The sequence below is a fragment of the Aptenodytes forsteri genome, unplaced genomic scaffold (assembly GCF_000699145.1).
Source record: "Aptenodytes forsteri isolate BGI_AS27 unplaced genomic scaffold, ASM69914v1 Scaffold114, whole genome shotgun sequence".
Taxonomy (NCBI): Eukaryota; Metazoa; Chordata; class Aves; order Sphenisciformes; family Spheniscidae; genus Aptenodytes; species Aptenodytes forsteri.
The window spans coordinates 5,323,731-5,349,142 of NW_008795364.1; the positions used below are offsets into that span (position 1 = coordinate 5,323,731).

Sequence of the window (25,412 nt, forward strand, 5' to 3'; positions counted from 1 at the left end):
CATCTATATTTGGTCTGAGGCCAGTGGAATCTTTTTACTCCATATTTGCTAGGGCTATATATGTATTTAAGCGAGTTTAAACAGGGGAGTGGCAAGGGGTGTTACATATCCTTATAGGTGATTACAGTTTATAGCCAAATTATCTCCTGAATTACATTAGCTGAAATCAATGTCTTCTACTAGATGAACAGACTGTTCCATAAAACCTTGACAAATAAAGCATTAATAAGTGTCAGAGCTGACCTGGTCAATCGAATGATTTGCTGACGCTTCTTTTTACCACAAGCCTGCACTTTCAAGTTTAGTGCCAAAGGTTCACTATATATAGCTGAAGACAGCAAATAGATGTTCTCTTTTTACGCAGATTTCTAACTAGCTGCCTGTTTCATTATCTCCTCACTGGGGCAGCGTTTTCAGTCAGGAAATTTAAAATATGGTGAAGCTACAGTTGCCCAATCCTGGCCTGGAGGACAGGATACCTTCCCATGCAGAACTTGAGGTCCTTGAGAAAGAAGAAGCAGACTCCAGACCGAAATGGGATAACAAGGCTCAGTATATGCTGACGTGCGTAGGGTTTTGCGTGGGCTTAGGAAATGTGTGGCGGTTTCCGTATCTCTGTCAGAGCCATGGAGGAGGTATGTCTTTAATATATCTTAGCTAACTTTGGCTATAAACTAGGTTTAATCTCTCTTTTGGGAGACAAATAATGGAATATGTTCAGAACTGGTCAGTTCCTGTAAGAACAGCGATGTTCATCTCTAGAAGACTGTCTAACGGAGAAGGTTATTTATTTCACAGGTTATGAACACCCACTGAAGTCACGTTAATGATGGAAGAAAAGGAAGGGACTGTTTTTATTTCAGGACACAGGACTGATCAACTCAGTCTTGCACTGTCATGTACATAGTATATTTTCTCAATCTAAAACTAATGTTACTTTACATACTGATGTTCATCTCTAGAAGACTGTCTAATGGAGAAGGTTATTTATTTCACAGGTTATGAACACCCACTGAAGTCACGTTAATGATGGAAGAAAAGGAAGGGACTGTTTTTATTTCAGGACACAGGACTGATCAACTCAGTCTTGCACTGTCATGTACATAGTATATTTTCTCAATCTAAAACTAATGTTACTTTACATACATACATATATATAATGTGTATTTAAAAATATTTATAAACTACTTGGGAGTATGATTCTGATCACAATCCCAAATGATCTTTTCATAATAGGGTTTCCATTGGTTTTGGACTGATCCGTGTATCATCAGCTGCAGGATCAGTGTGTGTGTAATTTATGCTAGGAGTAACAGCATGAAAGTAGTTAACATTAAGAATATTTTTTTAGCAGTTGGTGTTATTAAGTCATTTAAAATCCAAATGTATGCTATTCACCACATAATTTACTGTGACTCCTTAGGGTTCAGGTTAGGACTGAATGACGATATTAAAAATTTTGTTTCACTCTTTTGCTGTTTGTTTTTAAAGATGATCTTGAGCTGAGCCATTGCTTAAATATTATACGACAACATAAATTTCTCATTTTCTGACAGTCCTTTCTGCCCACTATCTACTTGTTATCTGCATTTCACTCTGGGATATGTGTAAAAAGTGTTTGTTCCTTTGTGATGTTTGATCTTGAAAGAAAATTTTTCTCTTAAGGAACAGTATTTCAAAGTAATTTTCATTAAATGTACACAGTGCGATGTTTAAAAATTGCTTTTCCTAATTAGAGACGAGACCAAGGAGGGCTCTGTGGGCAGCTGCTGGTACAAACTGAGGGATGTTTAACACCAGATGTCTCAGTTGCAAGAAGAGATGCTTTTAACATTAAGATTTTTCTAATGGGCTGGTGTTAGAGTTTGCAGTGCAAACTGAAGGTCATTTGCAGCACAGCCAACTCTTGTAACAAAACAGTTACAAGACACACACACAAAAAAATCATAACCCCTTTTCCATGTATGACAATTTTAAATAATTGAAAAAGTGGATGGATATCTCCAAAATTCATGGCACTCATTGGCTTCTCAGGTTCTTCTACTTAGTCTTAGAATGTGGACATGCCCTGCTTCCCAGGGTTGATTTATAGGCACTTTCCTGCTTTTCTGTCTATCTTTCCTTTCCCTCGTGTTCTAGCCATATGAAATGCAGCTGAAAAATGAACATCCAACAAATGCAAAGAACTTGGTATGGATCATGGTTTTCTGACTGATGTCAGTGAAGATTTATGAATTGCTTGTGTGTGTCTGTCAGTACTGTGTTTTAATTTATCCTTTGGCAGCAATTATTTTCCTTTCTCATCATCCTGTGGCTTGTCCTTGCTCAGGAACACTAACAACAGTTATCCCAGGCTTCTTGCTTCCCTGGGACTCTCTCACTCAAATTTTAGGCAGAAGTTGAAAGGCAGGACATAGCAAAGAAATGACGTAGCTGGCTCTGGGCTTAGAGCTACTGTACAGATATGTGTCCCTGTAGCAGGACTTGCTACTTTCTCTATCAATTCTTCTGCATAACACCAAATGCTGTGACTTATATCAATACATAAGAGTGAACAGCAACGCCTTCCTGTGGCTTCTTAGGAAGGCCTCCTTAACCGCATCACATGTGAGGGTGTAGAGCTGTTGTGCAATTCCTCGTCCTTCCCTGCTGTACAGTGCACCTCAGCCTCTTCTGGTAGGTCTAAATCCAACTCCTGCCACCACTGCCATCCTCTCATTACAGCACCTGTTCTCCAACTTCTCCCTTCAATCAGAAAAAAAATGGGTCTTGCTGTTCTTTGGATAGATGGCTTTGAATTTGAACACGTGACTATCCGTATTGTAAAAACAGATCTGGAAGTTCTTATTTCTGAAGATATTTTGGTGTTGAGACATTTTCTACTTCATGAGATTTTCCGGTTCCTTTATCTCTAATTCCCATTCAGCCATGTTCACAGCATAGCAAACACCCAATAGATGCAGCACTCTGCATCATCTTTGATTGCACAGACACTCTTAAGTCTGGCGTCAGCTACCTCCAGTTGGAAATACATATTTACTAGACATTTTGGACAAGTTTTGCCTTAGTCCTTGCCACTCAACATGGTTGCCAAGATGATTCATTCATCTTTGCATTTGTGTGGCCCACTCAGGGACACAGATGTGCCTCTGTAACAGAGTAGGGGAAAACTGCAACGTTATGCACCTTCTTCCAAGTTAACTAATACAAAGCATACACCACACTCATGAGTGCACTGAGGCAGCTCCATTTTCCCCTAGTCTGTCCGGTGCCTTTACCCTGGGTGGTGTATGTCTTCACACTTTATGTCTTCAAGATATGTCTTCACTGAATCCTGGGTCCAGAGCAGCAGGAATCCCTGCTGCTCTCTTTTGCTGGAGGCAGGATTATGCTGCTCCTCAGTCTGTCACTGGCATGATTATTTTATAGAGTCCTAAAGCTCACTTTGGATATGATGGTGGATTATGGCTGTGCATTAAGAGAGAGAAAAAAATACAGCTATTTACCACACAGTAAATATCTGCAGAGGATGAGGAAAAAGTCCTATGTGATCACATCAATTAGAGGCTGTCTCATAAGATGCATGCAGAATCAAAGTTGCATAGACTACCTCATGAAAATAGTTTCTAATTTCTGAGGGTTGGCTTTGCTATCTTACCTTCTTTCTTTTTGAAATATGAGTTATATGGATGAACGTTTGGAGTCATTTAGCATGGGTGAGGTCTGGTAGCAAGGGTGTAGATAGTCAGTTTTTCAGCAAGGACACTCCCAAATGAGGTTGGATGTCCACCTACCTTGTGAATCAGTGTTTGCACATTGTATATCCCTCATGAAACATAAAAGGACTACAGTGCAGTATAAAATTTACCCTTGTAGTACTTGGACTTCAAGGAAGGTGGATTTTTTCTCTGCAAATTGACTGTAGTGAAGGTAGTTAGGAACACGGAGTTTATAGATAACTCTTATTTTCAGATGTTTGAACTTAAGTCTGAAATTATTTGAGGGCTGCTTCTTCCTAAACACAACACTACGATAGTGTTTTAACACTGTGATACCCAAATATACAGAAAGAAATTGGTGGTTACATAATTTACTTACTTTTGTTATCATAGATTATGAGTTTATATTTTAAAAAATGGAATATTTACCCCAGTAAAATTTAGTAGATTAAAGCACATTTTATCCTTTTCACATCTTAAAAGTTGTAAAATGCATCATCACCACAGGTGAACTAGATTTCAATATACACACAATGTAAGATCTACGGTGTTTTCCTCGGTGCTTTCACCAGCTTGATGAGATTGAAATTTCCTGTCATTTGATAGCTCTCTCTGACATTACACATAGCTTTTGTTTAATCTTTATTGAGCAACACATCATTTAATCAACTGTTAAACATTTTTGTTTCAGCCCTGATAAGTATTATAAAAAAGAGGATGTCTATTTAATGCTTAAACCACTGATAAAAAAAGAAGTCTTTAAGTCCACGGCTCACATATATCTGCAGTAAACCTTGCCACTGCGTGAGGGAAAACTTTTTCATCTCTGTGCATGCCACACTGAATGAAGTGACAGTAATGACATCAGCAGTTCCTCACTGGTACTGGTACCCTCACTACAGTTCAGGTCTAAGAATATGATAGCATAGAAAAACATCTCCGTCTGAAGTCTACCTGTCTTTCCGTTATGAGGAATTATGTGAAAGCAATAAAAATTTTTCCAATTTCACATTAGAAACTCTTAGACTAAAGAGAGACTAATAGCTATACAGATGTTCAAACCAAATATTGTGTGTTCTGAAATACAGTACTGAAACAGGAGGAGAATCTAATATCTCAGCTGTAAGCTTTCAGACTGGAAGATTACTCATTGTTCATATACATCTATACAACATTTATTTTCAGATCATTGTTTCATTTCTTAGGTTCATAAAACCGTGACAGCTTAAAAAGCATTGATTTTTTTTTTTTAATGTCCCATATAGCAGCTTTGCAGAGTCATTGTCGCTTACTTTTCCATTATAGCTTCTTTCAGAAAGGTTGGGGAGAAATTGAGAGAAATGGAAAATACAGCAGAGCCGGATTTCTGAGCTGGCTGTTAGAATTGAACCCTGGAAAGAGAAGAACCCAAGAAAGAGAAAAAAGTGGCATACGTGATTGAGAACTGCCATTTTATTTCTCTTGGAAATATACCAATATTCCTACAGCTAAATATAGGTAGTTTTACTTATTTGTCCAGTTCTGACATGGCACACCCTGCATTTTTAACTCATCAGCGCTACCATACTATACATGGCGAGCCCTTCAAGCTAGAAATGTTTTAGTTGTATCTGTTTGTGTAGGGATATAGATTCTGCACTGCAGGTGTATACACACACCATGTACTTTATGTCTGTGATAACAAAAGGGGTGGACAGAGACCCACCTTCTCCATTTGTGTCCATCCCAGAACCTGAAATTTATTTCCCAGTGATTCCAAGGTAGCGAGGATCTGGGGAGCTGTGAGCACACAGTTGGACAGCACACCTTTTTCATGCGATAGGTGGCTCCACAAAGGGCATCCTTTCCCCTTTTTGTGGCTGCGCAAGGAAGGTCATGGAGTCCTTTTATCTGACTGCTCTGTCAAAGATGTGTCATGCTTAAAGACTTCTTTTATGACATCTTAATAAAGGTACCTCTGTAAGTATCTCGAGACCTCAGGAAATCTCCTGAGGTTGATAGAGCGCTCGTGGCATGTCCACCACAGAAGATGGTTCAGTTCTGAGAGTCTTGCAGCAAATTTGATGCACTGTGCTATCCACAGGGAGAGTTATGGTGTAGGGACAGTGCTGTTGCTGAATCTTGCTATCTTGGAGGGTGAGGCATGATGTCTACCCAGACTGCTAGAGCTGTGTGAGTGGAGGTCCACTTTGCATTTAAGGTTTGCAAGAATGCCTCAAGCACGGAAAAAATGGAGCCCAGATCAGAATATCAATCAGCCTGCTTTCTACTGAAAGTGAAAAGTTGAGACTACCTTTGAATGCTTTCTAAAGGAAATGCTTCTAATGCTTCATAGGAAATGGCCTGATCTTCCCTCCCTTCTGCTAACAGAGATGGTAACTACCAAAAAAAAAATTTTCTTTGACAGGTATGATAAGAAACAAGTGGTCATAGATTGAAAGGACTATAAAGGCTGTGTATTTCCTTACACAACAAGATCTTTGACCAGGGGAATTTCTAATCAAGTCTTTAAGCGATCTTACTGACCTGATGGAAAAAAAAGTGACGTGTCTCCATTAGGAGCAAAGGTAGTTAAGCTATACACCTTAGCAGAACTAACTGCCAGTCCATTCTTAAGTTTCAAGAGATGATCTAAAATCACTGCAAGTTGCGTTTCAAAGGGTGACAAGGACTTACCCTGAGTGCAAATGAGGAGTGTTTGGATCAGGTAGCTGTACAGATCCATCTTCTGGACTTAATTACCATTGCCAAGGAAGGACTTTACCAGAGAGAAGTGAGATTGCGATACAGCAGAGACCTATCCACCATCTGAAAGGGGAGGTGAAAAGGTACAGGTGGAGCAGCCATACAAACTCTGTAGGGTCAGGTCTCAGACTCTTAGGGGGTGTCTTGAGCTTAAAACGGAGAGAATACTCTGGAACTAAAAATTGCTGGTATAAACACAATTATCTTGTCCTTATCTCATCTTACCCACATGAGAGCTCCTGGACAGAGTGCAACAGGAGGGAAACTGTGTGCCAGCCTGACATGAGGTTGGAACACGTGACATATTTCTGGTTGCTTGCAGCTCCACGCATTAAGTAACATTGTCTCTGTGGAAGGCCAGAGGCTCTGTGTGTGGAGGTTGTCCCACTGACCCTCCCAGGTAGGAAGGAAGCCATGTAGGGGGACAGATCTCAACAGTGAGAGGGCACTCATCGCGTACACTGCAAAAATCATGTTTTCTGTGAAAGTAAGAATAAAACAGTTGGGAGAAGTGCTATTCACAGAAATAGGGTGGGGTATCGGTAGAGAACAAACTCTTTGAAGCCAAATCTGCATGCGCTGCATGTCTAATCAGACGAAGAGGGGCTCTTACATGCATGCCAGCGCATGTTCCAGCACAGCTAAGCAAGTTCATACAGACAAAATGGGACAAACCTTTAGAAATGCCAGAAACTGTCTGAAAGGACAGAGGGAGTCAGTTCCTCACAGTGACCAAGCCTGACACAGATTCAACGAATCCCAGAACCTCTGCCAGAGTTGGGTAAGACTTTCACATCATCAACAATGACTCCGGGGCACAGGCAGCTGAAGAGTACATCACCATTTCTGGTGTAGTTGCCTTTCAGCAGCCAGTCAACAAGTCATGGAGAGAGGACTGCCCCGTTACATCTGACATTAGCAGCTCCTGCTGCCAGTAATTTTGTAGAAGTCCCTGGAGTGGTGGGAAGGCAGAGGGGAAGAACCTTGTTTTGGAAGTGAACCTAGTCCCTCTAAAATTGAAATATGCCCTATACGTTTCACATGTTTGTCATGTGAAAATACATATTCAGAAAGACACGAATCAGGAAGTAATTGCTTTAGCTCTGATACCATTTGTAATGATATCTCAGCTAAGATCACAGTGCTAAATTTGAATTTGCAACTAGAGGAGTTCAGTTTCCTCAAATCTAGGATGGACCACCATCCTTCATTCCTTTCCAGCATTACAAAATAGCCTCTTTCCTCCAAGGTGAGAGAGTACCAACTTGAGGTTCCTAGATCTAACAGGTAGCTGCTCCCCACTAATGCAAGGCTTTTGTTCTTGCAAGGACTACGTGGTCTCTGGAAAAGGGAACGTAGCTGAGATATGAGAAGTGGGGAAGAAAATAAATAGGATACTGTCCTCCTTGGTGATGATGTCCATATTACCCATTTCCCAAGGTGATAGACTGACACAGAAGACCGAGAGGAAGAGTCAGCAGAGTTGGAAGTTTAGCAAACTTCTCTACAAATAACAATTCATAATAAGTCCTTCAGTTTTTCACTAATAAAAAATATATCCGAAGTCAGTTATTCTTCTGTCTCTCCTTTGAAACCTCTTCAGTTTGTCAGTCTCTGTTTTTACAGTGATAGATAGTTTTTAATGCATACAAGATGAGCTACACTGACTTTGAAAAGTGTTAAATTTTTAGTAAGAAGTTTTTTTGTTGCTAAATGACATGCTTTACTGAAGTCTGAGAATATAACGTCTACACAGCTACCTTTGGCAACTGGCTTCAACAAAAAATATATTTTGTGGTGCATCAGTCAACCTGATGTGTGGTGTGTGCATTTTCAAAGTGCTCAGCATTTTGAATAGCATTTTTTTGTATTCAAAACTACTGATTTTGATTAGTAAATCTCAAAAATGTCAATGAAAGACAGGTGAATAACTAGCATTACTTTAATTCCATAGGAGTGGAAAGCAAAAAGCATAGCTGGCCGATTTCATTATAATAGTGGCCACTTGATACAACAATATTGTTTTTATCAGACTTTATTGAAGTACACAGAAAATGAAGACTTTGCAGTAATGATCATTTCTAAAACTCTGGTGTAGACAATGTCAAGAAGATACCCCATGGAGCAGAAAAGCATGCAGTTCAGCTCTTCCAAAAAACATTCAACTGCCTTGAATTCAAAACTATAGTTTCCATTCTTCAAATTTCCTCTTTCACTGTTATCTGATTTTCATTGCATACATGAGGATAAAGTCAGCAAATACCCAGACCTGAACTTTCACATACTGTTTTGCATTTTTTTAATGCACTTAGATTATTTACTGCCTATGATTAGGATTTTAAAGACTTTTTGTAATGACAGATAACCATAATTCTAGTATGTAGCAATTTTCAAGCATTTAACTCTGCACTTTGGTATTCCACTGTGATGTTATACGTTATCTCCATGTCCGACAATTTATTCAGGAAAAAATTGATTTTAAAAACTTGTCCTATACTAACCAGTCTTGTCATAATTAACAAGGTTTGAACCCTGAACTTCAGATCTCTTCTACTCAAACATAAAAACTGTTGAACACAGTTGCCAGGAAGTTATTGGTTATTTTAGGCAGACAGCCCCAGACTACTGCCTAATCTTTCGAGGCATCTTGCTTAATTCATTCAACTACTTCATATAATTTGCATGATTCACAATTATAAAACCATAAACTTTTGCAGAAATAAAAGGAAGTCATTCCAGGAAAGTAACTACCTTTCCTCCACTTGCAATCCAAAGGTGGCTTCTTCAAAGTTTAACCTTGGGCATGTATAATTTGTGTTTATGTTTGTCATGTGGGAAGAATAAGGATTCCTACCTGAAACCACATATGTAATGAAGTCCCCTGCTTGGGCAATCAGGCAAAAGCATTGTTCAGAAACTGGAGAAGGGTTTTCACAAGTATGCTTACAACTCGCTTGCTGTTTCAAAAGCCCTCAGAACTGAAGTTTGTGCTTTATTGTAGCACTTCACTGATGGGAAACATCTTTTTTTTCTTACCTATTTCAGGAGCCTTCATGATCCCTTTCCTGATTTTGCTAGTCCTGGAGGGTATCCCCCTGCTTCATCTTGAGTTTGCCATTGGTCAAAGGCTGAGGAAAGGCAGTGTGGGTGTCTGGAGCTCTATCCACCCTACCCTGAAAGGGGTTGGTAAGTCTGAAGAGGATACAAAAAGCCACCTGAGAAAGCACAAGTCTCTGAACTGATAACCTTAAGAGCAAAGCTTCAGGATTTTATTCTGGCATGCCATAAGAGACTCCAGGATCTATTTCTTTTCCCTTCTCACTAACTCTCCATTGATAGGTCACACTAATCATGATAAGGCCCTAAGACAATTTTGTGTCCACATTCCCAGGTACTATGGGTCCAGTTAAAACCCTTCTTTAATTTGAGACCAATTTTGGGTTTCAGAGAGATTTTCTGTGTTATCGATAATGGCTGTTTTTACCATTAGGATGAACGTTTAAGTGTGCCAAAAATTTGTTCTGTAACCTTTCTGTGGATAAATAATAGTTGAATCTTTTTCCAAGCTGGTCTACCAGACTTCAGCTCCATGTAATGTTCCTTTCTTACATCTGAGAGAGGTAACACGCTAAGAGCCATGGAGACAGTATTTTGCAGAAAATACTTCTTCATATCCGTATTAGACTTCTGAGTATTCAAACACTCTATTTGACAATGTAGTAAAAGCAGCATGATGCACACAGCATTAAAAACTCCACAGATAGATACCTCCTTACACAGGAAACACAGGAGGTGCCATCTGAACATCAGGAAACACTGGGAGGGTGGCCAAGTATTGGCACAGGTTGCCCAGAGCTGTTGTGGAGTCTCCATCCTTAGAGATATTCAAAATCTGCCTGGACACAGTCCTGGGCAACTGGCTGTAGGTGACCCTGCTTGAGCAGGGGTTTGGACAAGATGACCTCCAGAGGTCCCTTCCCACCTCAGCTCTTCTGTGATTCTGTGATTACCACACACTTGAAAGGGAAGAAGCACAGCCAGTTAGAACTGTTGTTGGCATCCATTGCATCTGTAAATCAGTTACAAAGGGTATTTTATCATTGCATCTGAAATTTTTCAAACTTCTTCAGAACCTAAGAGCCCTCAGGAGCTAATCATTAGCATTTACTGTCTGCAAGAGAAGTCACCAGAGGTTGATTACTTGGGAGCAAGTGGAGAAGGAGAGATACCAGCTTGAATCCTGTATCTTTTCACAGACTGTGCCTCCTGGCAGCTATTCATCCCATACAACAAAGATTAGCCAAACACATCTGCTGACCTCTGCAGTGACATTGTGGAAGGGGAAGACAATCTGGGTCTCATTTAGGCAAAATCCCAAGTCAGTTGAGCTTTACATGTACCCAGCATCCCAAACTCTCTAGATATCAGCGGGCAAGACTGTGAACAGGATTGTGTAGTGTCTGTAGGTAGTTAGTCCACCCACAATGTTGGCTTCTAAGCGGATGTCAGCTTCAGTCCCAGGGTAGTTTTAGGCTGTACATCTATGTAGGACTCCCCTGTCCAACCTTTAGGTAACGAATTCACAGTGATTAAACCTACATCCAAAACAAAGAGAGGAGAGGGGAAAGGCTATAAACCATGGAATTAGGGTGGGGAGGAGAGTAGGGAAAGGTTGAGGCTCATACTGTATATTTTGATATGTCTTGAAGACTAAGAGTATTGAAATTTACATTGTGTTCTGATTTTATTTTTTCCAGGCATAGCGGCAATGTTTGTATCCTTCCTGGTGGGTTTGTATTACAATACCATTATTGCCTGGGTAATGTGGTATTTCTTCAACTCCTTCCAAGAGCCCCTGCCTTGGAGTAGCTGTCCTCTCAATGACAACAGAACAGGTATATTTTATGAAATATTGTATTTTGTTGTGCAGCACATTTTTCCATTTCTAGCAATTAGCCTAATTGCGTCTCTTTCTGTAAAACAACAATAAGGAATGGCAGTCCTGGAGTCCAGGAACATTGTGCTATTTTAATACTTGTGTTTTGTAAAAATTCACATTATATAAAATGTGATCAATGCTTAATCTTTGAGACAAACTGACTTTTTATATGAAACTTCAGGGCTGATTTTGACAGATATGTTCACATACAGAATATTCACAAAGTGCAAGTCTAGCATAAACATTAACATTTTCCAGAGTTAGATGATATATTTCATCCATCTCTTCAGCAACAGCCCTCCGTTAGCATCTTGAAAAGGAAACAAAAAAAAAAAAAGAGATGCATAATCCGTATGAAACACCTGTATCTCTCAATATGGCAACAGTTCATAGCTCCTTGCAGACTGCTTGGTGACAGCAGCTTTGTTTTCCATAGTCAGCCCTGCATGAAACTGTATGAAGCAGGTTTATCTGGTGGGTCAGTGAACAGCTCTTCAGAGAGCTTTGCTCCTCTCCTCCCAGGATAAAAAGCCTCATATAAGGGCAGGCCAGGTCAGAATACTGCACAGGTCAGCACATTGCAGGGAGCTGAAAATCCAGCCTGAGCTGACAAGACCTTGAAAGATGCCCCACAAAACAGAAAGACAAAGTATTGCTGATCTGAAGGAGTTGTGGGAGGGGAAGAGCCGCCTGGCCGCAGGAAGCTGTGGCAAGGTGCCCACACTCCATCAGGCAAGAAAGAGCAGGATGCATGTGGAAAGCCCAAAGCTGTCTGTTTGGTTTTTTTAAGATGAGGTAGGAAGTGTACAATCGTTGAAAGACATCTGCCTAACTGCTTTTCTTCTACTAAAAAAAAATATTCCATGCAATATACATACATTTATGCTCAGAAATCCTCTCCACGCTTTCTTTGGCACAAGAGGCTTCTAACCTCAGATTTTTGTAGGAAAAAAGAAAAATTATAAAGATAGAAGAGTCTTTGAGTGAGCTTCAAAGATTTTATCTGCATGCTGGAATTGATAGAAATAACAATAAAATCTGGATTAAAATTCCTGTTAAACAATTCTCTTTTAAATCTCTCATTTTTCCATGAAACCAGCCTCTAAGAACCTGAAATCTGCCAACAACAAATTCTTTGGCATTAGGTGGTATAATTTAGAACAGTGGTGTTTATTATTTAACTTCATTTTTTTCAAGTAAATAAAAGACATACAGAATGAAAACCATTTTGTGGTTACAGATTACGTAGAAGAGTGTGCCAAGAGCTCTCCTGTAGATTATTTCTGGTACAGAGAAACATTAAACATCTCCACTTCCATTGACGATTCAGGCACTATACAGTGGTGGCTTTTGTTATGTTTAACATGCGCATGGGGTGTACTGTACGTGTGCACAATCAGAGGCATCGAAACAACAGGAAAGGTACTCTATTTTGGTTTTTTATGAGATTCATTATGCTGTTGTGATTCCTTATTTAAACAGACTTAATCATACTGTAGAAATTGCCTGTTTCTTACGTAAAAGCATGTCTAAAACTTCATGTGTCATCACTGGGGCTGCTTTTTGAAGAAGGAAGCTATGAAATGAAATTTGATTTGATTTGATTTATGTGGAGATTTTTGTGAGCAATTTGGCTTCCTTGTCCTTATAAATATTCCTTGTCCTAATAAAACATTCTTTAGGTATTACCACCTTAACATTAATATTAACCTTTAATGCAGGATCAAGGGACTCTGTCTTTTTGCTATGGCCATTCTCTTCAAAACATACATGTGTAGATTTATTTGGGTTTGTGCTAGTCCTTAATATTACCTCTCTGAAAGAGTGACCAATGTTCTGCTGCCCAGCAAAGCCCTAAGAGCCCATCCTTGCATCAGCAGCATCAACCTGATCTCAGATTATTTTTTATGTAGATTATTTTTTATGCTGCTTTTGAATGATCTGAGTTGAATTTCAACAATGACAATTTGTCTTAAATAGAGTACTATAACTGTAAAAATGTTTATTATCAAAATGTACTGCACATACTCTTTCTCTTGAACATGGTTTTCTGCAGTATGTTAATTGTGACTCCCTTGAAACTTGCCATTATTGTTAGTCACAGTACCTTGTTTATTCCCCTCTTTTCTTCCCTGCAGTGCTATTTTTATTCAAGTGTTCTGTTTTATTTAAGTGTTTTATTTACATGCTTCTTGTGCAGGCCGTGTATGTAACATCAACTCTTCCATACCTTGTGCTTACCATTTTTCTAATCCGTGGCTTGACACTGAAAGGATCAACTAATGGAATTGTGTATCTCTTCACCCCTAATGTAAGTCACTGCACGGTTCATCCCTTAATGAAACACGATGTAGTTCTCTCTGTAATTAACAACCGATCGAAAATTAGTCCCCTCCATTGGTGCTTTTCTAACTATCCCTCAGACACCTTTAAAATCTTGATTCTGGGAGGTGAATCCTTTGCATCGGATGTAAAAGATACATATACACACACATTGTCTCTCTCTCTCTCCCTCCCCCCACCCCCCATCAAAATCTGTTATAAAAAATGGAAGGATCATCACAGAGCAATGCAATGGGGTTGCCATAAGGGGGCTTGCTTTCTTTTCCTGTATTCTAGTTAAGGACGAGTAGTTAAGGAGAGTCTAACTTTAAAGCACAAATCGTCCACTTGGGAGTAGAACCCATCTAATCAGTATGGCTATACGGACAAAAGACCTAAGAGAATGGTTTAACTATACAACAATTTTTAAACAAAATTAAAAGGGGTTTCATTTTCCATGAGAAGACCTGTGAATGATCATTATTCATGCTAAATAATAAACACCTTTTCTGGAACCCCCCATCAAAATCTGTTATAAAAAATGGAAGGATCATCACAGAGCAATGCAATGGGGTTGCCATAAGGGGGCTTGCTTTCTTTTCCTGTATTCTAGTTAAGGACGAGTCTAACTTTAAAGCACAAATCGTCCACTTGGGAGTAGAACCCATCTAATCAGTATGGCTATACGGACAAAAGACCTAAGAGAATGGTTTAACTATACAACAATTTTTAAACAAAATTAAAAGGGGTTTCATTTTCCATGAGAAGACCTCTGAATGATCATTATTCATGCTAAATAATAAACACCTTTTCTGGAAACAGGCATGGCAGCTGTCAGCTATGGAAAGTAATTTGTTTATCAATTTTCAAAATACTTGTAGAAAACCTACACATAGGTTTTCTTTTTGAAGAAAAAGTAAGTTTGACAAAAGTATTGACCTATTTGTTAACAATCTTCAAAAATGGTGAGTTCTGCATGGTTAATGTTCTTGTTTTAATTATTGTTTTAAATCCCTCATATTCAGTCTAAATAGCAATGTTGCATGTGCTTAAAGCTGTATGTCTGATACCTCAGGTTACCGAGCTGGCTAACCCAGTGACGTGGCTGGATGCGGGTGCTCAGGTGTTTTACTCTTTCTCCCTGGCCTTTGGAGGCCTCATTTCATTCTCCAGTTACAATTCTGTTCAGTAAGTAGCCAGGCAAAAGCCAAATTTTATATGAATATTTCATTCTTTCAAATGAAGCATGTCCACTTCTGCCCTATCGTTATACAGTAATTACTTGCAACCGGGACACCATCCCCTCAGCCGTGTAAGGCACATCTCTGACTGATCCTAGCTCTCCTGAGCCAAGATTTTAGGTCCCAGTGCTGGCTGATTTCCTGCAGAAAGACGTGGTGGCGCAGGCTAGAAAGAAGGGGGCTGGCTGCCCACCACCAGCTGATGAGCGGGAGCTCCCTTTGCGGGAGTGCTCAATGCATGGTGTTGCCCTTTGTCTCCACGCTGTCAGAGCTGGGTGATGGTACGCACGTTTCAAAGCAATTTACAGACCACAGTTTAAATCTTTAGCTTAGAGATTAGAATATATATCTAGGAGTTTTGAAATTCAAATTCAGTTCCTTCCTTTATATATGCGATGGGGCCAGGGAAGAGATGGAATGCAAACTCCCATCACCCAGGGAATGACCCAGTCAGCAAATTACAACATGGTGCTATATTCTACACCCACCCTCCACAAATATTAGAGCAACCGCCAGCACCTCTTGGTGCCTTCCATCCCTTCAGCACTGTCCTCTTGAAAGACAAACTGTGCAGCATTCTCTGAACCTAATATTTTTGACAAATGTCTCTGAATTAAGTTTTGGTTATCTGGTTTCGTCATGCATTCAGAAATCTATGGTTCAGTTTTGGCTCAGGTTCAACCACACCACAGCAACATTTCAGTCACTGATGTAATTCCCTGCCACCACTCTTGATTTCAGATATTTTTCAAAAGTTCATCCGGAACTTTTGGTGCCTGCGAGTCTCAGTGCAAGGTGACAAGCCCCACTTCAGGTCCAAGTCAATGTTCCCACAACCGTGAGGAGCAGGGCTGAGAATGTTCTGCGTCTTTCCAAGAGACTCAAAGAAAAGGAGCAGTGTCCTCCTGCTTTTCCAACACAGAGAGCTGTGGCACCAAGCCACGTTCCTTCAGTTCTCAATCATTCACGACTTAAGGAGGAAACTGCAGAAAGTAATGAAATTCCCATGGAGATACAGGAAAAAACCATGCAAATACCATAGTGTTACACTGTGGTGGTGGGCCACCTGCAGTCCATCACCAGCTGGACGAGGTGTGAGTGACTCTGCTCCCAGGTGGCTTGGGAGTATAAACATCTCAGGAAACACCATGAGTTTTCAATGCCATCAGGGATTCACTCATTCATAACCAGGAGGAGCTTGAGCATCTTACTTTCTCTGAAGGGAAGAAATATTTTTGTCAAGCCTGTCATTGAGAATCTCATGTTACAGTGAAAAAACTGACACGAGAGTACAGCAAGGAATTTCAATTCAATGCCTTTTGCACACTAGAGACCTATTTGTGACACTATAAATGAGGAAAGGTCGCAGTGTCACAGGTCTTGGCTGGACAGGCTTGTCTTTCCCCTCTTCTTGAAGGTGATCAGAAAATTAAATATGACAACATTAAGTTAATCTCAATAGTCCTCTCTTGCCCAAAAGAAATACAATATCTAGAGCTTTACAGCCTTCTCATAAAACCATTAACTAATTTAATATTGATTCTTTATCTTCTCTCTCAGATGAAAATCCCCTTCTGGCTCTGCAATTTTTTCATCTTAACACAGATACGCTGGCAAGTGCCTGCAGCAGAGAAGTCTCTACAAAGCAGTTTAACTTTCACAATATAATACCTTGTCTGTCCAACCTTATCAGCATAACGTTCCATTGTATTTCCAAAACTTGAGGACATTTTGAACCATCTTCTGTCCAACAATTAAACAAAACTGTTCCCAAGTGCTCTTGGCTACTGCACCTTCACCATACCAAAGTGCTGTGAAAACTTTTGGTCACTTTTCCCTTCTGACTGTCTGAATTCAAACCCAAATCTTTCACCTTGCAGCAGAACACCATCTTGCAGCTAAGATACAGCTTATGCCAACGTGTGTCTGCACACGTGCATGCCAGGCATGAAAAGGAGGAGACATACTTTTTTGCCCTTCATGTTTTACTTTCCATGAGCCAGACATAGAAACAACTCAGGCAGTTATTCCTTATGAATAGGATTATTTGAGGGGGGACGGGGAAAGCATAGCTATTAAACTGCTTAAGGCACTAATTTTTAATTCACTAAATCTACCTTTAACAGCTGTACTTGTATATTCTTAGAGACCATACTGATGTACCTATGCGTCTGTAGACTACTTTTTTTTTTGTTAGTCTTGGTAGCCAGTTTTTGGTATTTATTTTGAGAACGTGTTTGAAATCCATTCTTTTTTTCTCTTTGAATTGCAGCAATAACTGTGAGAAAGATGCCCTGATTATCTCAGTGATCAATGGTTTCACATCCATCTATGCAGCAACTGTCATATACTCCATCATTGGATTCAGAGCCACAGAAAGATATGATGACTGTTTTGACAAGTAAGTTCTTGAAAAAAATTCCAAAATATACAGGGGTTGGTTTGGCTGAGGCAGCTCTGTTAGCCTGATGATAATGGATTTATTATTTCTGAACAACTGCAGCTCCTGACCCACATGGTATCAGACCACTCTTTACTTCAAAAAATTTAAATCGTGTGGTAGCAGCCCCATAGGGAGTGATAATTATTTGAGCCACCTTATTCCCTAGATAGATGTTGCGTAAGCAACCATATTTTACATAATTCCCTGATGTTTCCAAAAATAACAAGAGAGGAAGAAGATATTCCATATTTTAACGTGTTTTTTTGTGACAGTTCTTTCAAATATAACTGCAGTTTATGTAACAATTTCTATTTACATAAAGGTAGATTCAGTTCATGGTACATTATTTCACTAAAACATGATAGAATATCTATAGTTTTAGAGGTAAATGTGAAAAATTAATCATTTAATGGTTACAACAATGGATATGAAATGTTCTGAAGGAATGTATTTACTTAACTGGATAAGGCAAGTTTCAACAAAACTAGTTCTGTGAAAAATTGGATTTTACATTACATACTTCAAAAACAAACAAACAAAAAAGGGATACTAGGCTGCTGCTGATATTTCTACTATGGCTGACGTCAAATCCTCAAAGACCTCCTGACATAGTGGCCAAACGATGCAGTTCTGCTTTGGAGATCACTTGCAATGAGCCACTGAAAGCACTGCCCATTTTAAGAAAGCTCCCCATGACCAGGCAGTTCTGGCAGTCCTGCAGAGTCCTGGCCACAGCTGGATTGCAGTGTAGGCACCTCAGGTACTGCTAGTGACTCTGCGTACTACACTGGGAAATTACCCAAATTAATTCATGAAATTCCTTCCATTTTAATTCATTAGATGACGCTTTACCAACCACTGGAAAATTGTCTAGAAACTCTGCAAAAAAAACCCCAAACAACAACCAGAATTCACAATAGTTGATGCCTGCTGAGCTGACATATGGCATGAATGTAATATAACCTGGTCCCTCTGTCAGCTCTGTATTTAGGTTGCCTCCCGGACAGCTTAAATGCTTAGGTCTCGTCAGAGGTACCTAATTTTACCAGAGCAATTCAGACTCCCTTCTAACCAGGGCTGCCAGACCCTGCGGGTTCCAGTCAAGTTCTTCCACATCAGCTGTAAAGGTGCATGATACATAACTGCAGACACCTTACACATTCCCAGAAGCTGCTCCGTCTGGGAACTGGTTCCCAGTCTGCAGTGCAAAGATGGACACCTAACTTCTGCACAGGTCCCTAGAGTGCCCATCCATTTAGCTGTCATCTGTGCCGTGAAAGACAGTATCAGACTCACCTTGGAAGAAGAAAGAAAGAATTGCACATGCACAAAACTGCTGGACTTCCCAATTTCTAAATCTGATCTTGAGCAACAGAAACATTGCTTCCTTTGTATCTTTATAAAAGACATCGTGCTCTTAATAACTTGCTTGATGATGAAAATGAATCCTGAGGATGCTTACAAATAAATAATTTCAAATTGCTTCTATTTCACTTTTTCAGTAATATTCTTACTCTGATGAATGCATTTGATTTGCCAGAAGGTAATGTAACCCAAGATAACTTTGAACAAATGCAGCAGCTATGTAACTTGACTAATCCGACGCTTTTTGCAAAACTGAAGTTTGAATCCTGTAATCTGGAAAGTTTCCTGAATGATGTAAGTTTAGCACCCTGACTCGTATCAATACCATAAATATGGTAGGAACGCATAGCAATTTCTTAATTGCCTATTGCTTTTTCTTCTGAGGTTGTTGGGTTTTTATATATTTCCACTGATTGATTGCAATTGGCCTGGAACACTCTTGGACTGAAGAATTACTTTTGTTCACCCCATTTTGCTTTTGAAGAGGTGAACTGTTTAATTACTCTGGAAAGTATTGGCAATCTGTCAGACTAGTAACTAGAACCACAAGTGTTCTAGGCTGACCTCATGTAGCTGGCAAAATAGCAGCATGTATTTCTCTGGAACTAGCTGGTTGCAGCCGTGGTGGGACAAGATGACTAGGGAAGAGACTCCCAGAGCGAGGAAGCAGCTGGAGCAAGCCCTGTCCCGATCAGTATGAGTGTGTCACAACACAGAAAAGATGGACCTTGACACTGGGGTGAAAAAAGTTACAAGAAGAATTAAATGGGTGCACCTTTTTAAGGTGGTGAATTACAGATGAAAATAGGTGTCCATAAAATTCCATGAAATAGAATTTGTATTATAATTACAGTAAATATATAGCTGCATTAGGAGGTCTTTGTGGAAACAAAAGCCTAAGTATTGTGGTATGGTGTAGCATACACCAAGTCTAGTGAATACCGATGTAAATTTAAGTGCTGCACGATGTTAATGAACCTAATTTTGGAGCTTCTGAAATCTTCCACAGGGAGTTGAAGGAACTGGCCTAGCCTTTATTGTCTTCACTGAAGCTATCACCAAAATGCCTGTCTCACCTTTGTGGTCCATTCTCTTCTTCATCATGCTCTTCTGCTTGGGTTTGTCATCTATGTTTGGAAATATGGAAGGTGTGCTTGTACCTTTACAAGATCTTAAGATTATACCCCCCAAAGTGCCTAAGGAACTTGTTACTGGTAAGTGCTTTTTTAGAGACAAGTGACCTCCCCCCTCCCCAGGGAATAGCTTGTATGCTGAAAAATGAACCCACCACCCATCTACTTTCTGATCTGGCATGGTCCTAAGACTCCTAGATAACCTACTGAAGGTTTTCTCATGTCCCTCAACGTGGCAGCTCCTGTGAGGTTCCTTCTGAGACTGTAGACAGCTGCTCACCCCCTTGCTTGCCCATCAGCCTGCTCATGATGATTATCACCTCCTCCATTGGGAAGCTGGAGGACCAAGTCCTTCACCCAGGCAGGATTTCTCTCAGTGCAACTTTGTCCCACCGACTAGAAGGAAGAGGACCTGTTTCTCTCCTCAGCCTTCTCCCGTTTTATTTGCACCATCTCCCACCTGTGCAATGCTGGGAGAGTTTCGCCGTTTTGCCTCCATAGAAGCAGGATGTCTCAGAGTACCATCAAAAAATAAAGTGGTTACCTTCAGGCTGCAATTGAACTAAAAGTTACTTATAAAGCTTGGCTGCAATTTAAAAGTTACTTATAAAGCTTCCTAGCTACAGAGAAAATATCTTACTTTTTTTTTCTTTGCTTTCTTTGCCTAAATGTGCTGTTGTTTTGTTTTTTTTCCACAGGTTTCATTTGTATGGGGTCTTGAGAAAATATCTTACTTTTTTTTTCTTTTGCTTTCTTTGCCTAAATGTGCTGTTGTTTTGTTTTTTTTCCACAGGTTTCATTTGTATGGGGTCTTACTTGATAGCTTTTATTTTTGTGCTGAAGTCTGGTAATTACTGGCTGGCTCTATTTGACAGTTTCGCTGGCTCTATTCCCTTGCTAATAATTGCATTTTTTGAGATGTTTTCAGTCGTCTACATTTATGGAATAGACAGGTATGAAATACAAGTTAATCATTACTAGAAACTAGTGCATAAATTGATTAGTTGTATAGCTGCAACCTTGCTACATCTCAGTGCATAGAATTTCTGTTATAGAAATCACTGAAATTATGCAACTGTCGTTTAGGGTTGCTTATATGATTTAGGTTTCTAAAATAGTTCTCAACAAAAAGAAAAAACGCTTTGTTAAGAGTGCAGTGGGGCTTTTTGTTTGTACATGAAAGCTTTCCACTTCATTAATATACATTATAAGATAATGCTCTATAACAACCAGCTAAAATAAACACATCCCTAAGATACTGCAAGAAAATATTAAGCATTAGCCAGCGCCCTAGAGTATAATAATATGAGTGCAAAGAATTTATTTTTAAAGGAGACATCAGAATGTACATATTTGCAACTATAGCTCATTTACATTTTAAGTATGGTGACATTTACAGTAAATCTTCTTCAGGATCATTGCATTAAATATTGAGTTAGCAGAAGGAAAGTACAAGCACATTGGCACTGAGCTGAAAGTTTAAAACAGAGGTATAGCCCAGGAGTGTTTAAAGTGAATGCTAAATGATACTGTCCAACGCAGGGATCTCCAGGCAGGCTGCACATATTGTTTTACAGCAGGATGCAAATCCAAGGCTACTGACATACGTTCTCAGGTGATAGATTCAGGACTTTATCAGTTGTAGCAGTGAGTAATTACCCTATCAACTTTCTAGAGATTTAATAGGATGATAGGACGAGAGGAAATGGCCTCAAGTTGTGCCGGGGAGGTTTAGATTGGAGATGAGGAAAAATTTCTTTGAGCGGTTAAACGTTGGAACAGGCTGCCCAGGGAAGTGGTTGAGTCACCAGTCACCACAGTATTTAAAAGACGTGTAGATGAGGCACTTAGGGACATGGTTTAGTGGGCCTGGTGGTGTTGGGTTGATGGTTGGACTCGATGACCATAGAGGTTTTTTCCAACCTTAATGATTCTATGATTCTATGATTAATAAATCAAATTTCACCATCTTTCTGTTCATCATTAATATGTAAGAAATATGAAAAAAGCGTGGGGACTTCAATCATGCATAGGTTTTGCTTGAACCTGTGCCAGACCCTCCAAGCTGTGCTGCTCCTGGTGATGGGGTGAATGCTTTTGTGGCCCATCTTCCCATACTTGGAGTTTTATATTACCTGAGGTGGCATGAATCAGCTTAGGCAAATTAGACTAGCAGAGGGAGTCCCCTAGAGAAAGAAGGCTCATTTTAATTTGTTAAGGACAAAAAAGTCTGTGTTGATCACTTTTCCTTCCCTTTAAAATCTCAGAACACTTTACAAAGTCAAATTAAAACTATTCCCAGGACACAAACATGGGCTGAGGCCACAGAGGGGTGGGGATTGATTCAGAAAAGAGTTTCATGTTCCTGGCCAGTACACATCGCTGTAGCCCTCTTTGAGTACAGAGCTTATCAGGGCTGCCCAAAGGTGGTGTTATTTGCTCCAGATGAGTTTCTGCGACCTTCTTCTGAGAAAGGGTCATTGGTAAAAAGATGGCTCTCCTGATTGAAGGAGAACCTGCGTGTTATCCATGACACTCATGTGAACTACACCTGGACGCACTCTGCAGTCGGGACATGGGGCTCCATGTCATTTTAGGAATGATACCTAGATCTTAGAAGTTAGGGATGAAAAGATAAAATAAATCTACGTAGTAATTGAAACTCAACTCAATTCTGTGTGTTGTTCATAGCTGTAGGACCAACTGAACAGTCCCCTCAGACTTATCCCCATAGGATACGCAGGAAAGCCAGACAAGAGGACTAACAATAGAAGCCCCAAACTTCCAAAATAATTATTTTTTAAGAACTGTGTGCACATGGTGCTACATCATATGTAGAGGTCATAAATAGTTTCAGGACTGATACAGACAGTATCACTCTCGATGCAGGGATTGTTTCTTCGTGTGGAGACATTTTTGCCCCATTTTCCACTGCATGCTCCATGAATAACCCAAATAACACATTTTTAGGTGTTCTTAATAATGTGTAAAGTTAAATATTGTTTCAGTACTCAACCTCAGAAAGAAAACTGGTAGAAATCCAAATTAAGCAAACATTATGCATAGAATCTAATTTTTTAAATTACTCTAAATTGATTTTGCTCTTTTTTAATATTGTGTCATTCCTTTTAATTTGTGCAGCTCTGAGATGCTTACCAAAAAATTGTGAAACAATACTGCAACATATTATAGGGAAAGTCCATCTGCATTGACTCTTTCATGTCAAAACTATTTTGCATATGCTTCACAGACTTCTTGAAGAAAGTACATTTCCAAAAATAATTTTCCTGACTTACTTTTGAGAACTATGAGTTAAAAACTTCTAACGTAGTTGCAATGATATCTGTCTTAATTTGAACTACTTAGGTCTAACTCCTGATGTTGTTCTCAATCCTCGTTTCACATTGACATTAGCGAAGTCCTGGGAAGCGCAGCCAGGTGTAGTTTGGACTTCCCTGTTTATGAGCAGGCACTCTTTGATCCTGACCAGTTTTTACTGTCCTGAACTTCCTCTTTTTTGTTTCTAGGTTTAACAAGGATATTGAGTTCATGATTGGACACAAGCCCAATATTTTCTGGCAGGTTACCTGGAGAGTTATCAGTCCTCTTATTATGTTAGTTATCTTCTTCTTTTATTTTGTGGTGAAAGTCAACGAAGAACTGCTCTACAGCGTTTGGGACCCTAGCTATGTAAGTATATAAACGCAAAATATTTATTTAGAATTATTTTATGTATTCTTCTTTAATGTAAGAGTCATAGTTATATTCATCTCCCATCTGAAACAGTTTTCTGGTAAAAAACTTACTACAAGACATAAAGTAAGTAATAATAAAGTAATGCTTAGAAAAAGAAGTCCTAAATTCAGCTGTGATGCCTGCAACTGGTATATAGAGACACCTGAGTAGCAAGTGGGCAAAACCAAAACATTAGTCCAGTTGTGGGGTAAGACTGAAACATGAAACAGTTCCCCAGTAGGGATTATAGAAGAGCTGGAAATGTCACAACCTTTCTATGTTGACAAAGGACCACATATCTGAAACAGTTTTCTGGTAAAAAACTTACTACAAGACATAAAGTAATAATAAAAAGTACTGCTTAGAAAAAGTCCTAAATTCAGCTGTGATGCCTGCAACTGGTATATAGTGACACCTGAGTAGCTTTTCCAAAGTGGGCAAAACCAAAACATTAGTCCAGTTGTGGGGTAAGACTGAAACAGATGTCAGTTCCCCAGTAGGGATTATAGAAGAGCTGGAAATGTCACAACCTTTCTATGTTGACAAAGGACCACATCTGTGAAGCCATTTTGATATTGCACTTGTTTCTGTGTGCATTTAAAATCACAGAACTGCAGTAGTGCTGGTTACTCATCGCTGACAGAAGAAATTAATATTAATTAATATTAATATCCAGATTTCTTTTTTCCTCTTCCAAATGTATTGGTACAATTTCAATTATAATTGCAGCAATGTTACCTACTTTTCCTTTCTGCCCCTTGCAGAATAAAAAGCTCTATGTGGTACAGAGAAGGGCATTTTAGAAAAAATGTGGGTCCCATCATTTTCTCTGTCACCCCATCTCTTCCCTGCCTGTCTAGCTCTGCTTTTTGTTCTCTGGCCTTATACCAGTCGCCATCCTTAAAGCAGAAACAGTCATGCAGCACACTTACTTAATTTGTAAAGGTGAATTTTTATTTTCATAAGACAGAGACAGAAAGGGAGAGAAAAGAAGATGGGGAAATGGGACTGCTTTCTTTTCTCCTCCTTGGCAAACTCACTTCCTTTTTAATAATGTTTCAGCTCTCCCGCACCCTTTGATTTCAGCCTTCCCACTCAAAGGCTGTTTGGCCACCAAGCCCTGGTGGCCTGTGAGCCCCACACTCCTTTGTGCCCAGGAAGCGTGCCAGGAGCAGTCCCACCAGTCTCCCTTCCTGGCTCTTGCTTCTTTCATGCCATCTTCTTTCCATCGCTTTTAAGTAAAAATAAGTCCAAAACAGCTGAGACTGGAAACCCTTGAGATGGAAACTGCTGTGGAATTGGCAAATTGTTGTGCTGTTGTGGCTAGATACTGTTCTGATTACATTTTTGATCTGTTGAATTATTGAATGGGTGCATGTTCCCAGGTATTTGCCCCTCACAACTTTCTACAATTTGATTGTTTGCTCTTTCAGGAGGAGTTCCCCAAAACACAGAAGGTTGAATATCCCAGCTGGGTGTATGCTATTATTGTAATCCTCGCTGGAGTGCCTAGTTTGAGCATCCCTGGCTTTGCCATCTACAAAGCCATCAGAAATTGCTGTCAGAAAAAAAACGACCATACGGGCCTCATGACCGCCACATCTGAGACTTCTGTTAATGGAAACTTAAAGTATTCAGCATAAAACCATTTAAAAAATGTGGAAGAATGCTTTGTCAGTGAGAAAAGTAAAAATATTTTTTTTAAAGAATCCAGAGTTGATTTTATTTTCATAAAAGGATAACTATGTGTTGTTTCCAGGTAAACATTTG

At 39.6% G+C, this 25,412-nt stretch overlaps 1 protein-coding gene across 1 annotated transcript; it reads left to right on the top strand.

Annotated features, from left to right (window-relative positions):
• Positions 1-401: 401 nt before the first annotated feature.
• SLC6A19 (solute carrier family 6 member 19) lies at positions 402-25,312 on the top strand. The gene is made up of 12 exons (XM_009280199.1): positions 402-635; positions 9,510-9,650; positions 11,222-11,359; positions 12,644-12,825; positions 13,604-13,714; positions 14,801-14,913; positions 17,239-17,367; positions 18,912-19,068; positions 19,784-19,988; positions 20,701-20,860; positions 23,435-23,597; positions 25,076-25,312. Exons 1-12 carry the CDS (start codon positions 434-436, stop codon positions 25,283-25,285), a joined length of 1,911 nt encoding a protein of 636 aa, XP_009278474.1. The 5' UTR covers positions 402-433; the 3' UTR covers positions 25,286-25,312.
• Positions 25,313-25,412: the final 100 nt, after the last annotated feature.

Coding starts and splice junctions, on each gene's coding strand:
- SLC6A19 (XM_009280199.1), top strand. CDS start 434: ATGGTGAAGCTACAGTTGCCCAATCCTGGCCTGGAGGACAGGATACCT. Junction 12,826..13,603: donor GCATCGAAACAACAGGAAAG/GTACTCTATTTT, acceptor CTTCTTGTGCAG/GCCGTGTATGTAACATCAAC. Junction 13,715..14,800: donor TGTATCTCTTCACCCCTAAT/GTAAGTCACTGC, acceptor CTGATACCTCAG/GTTACCGAGCTGGCTAACCC.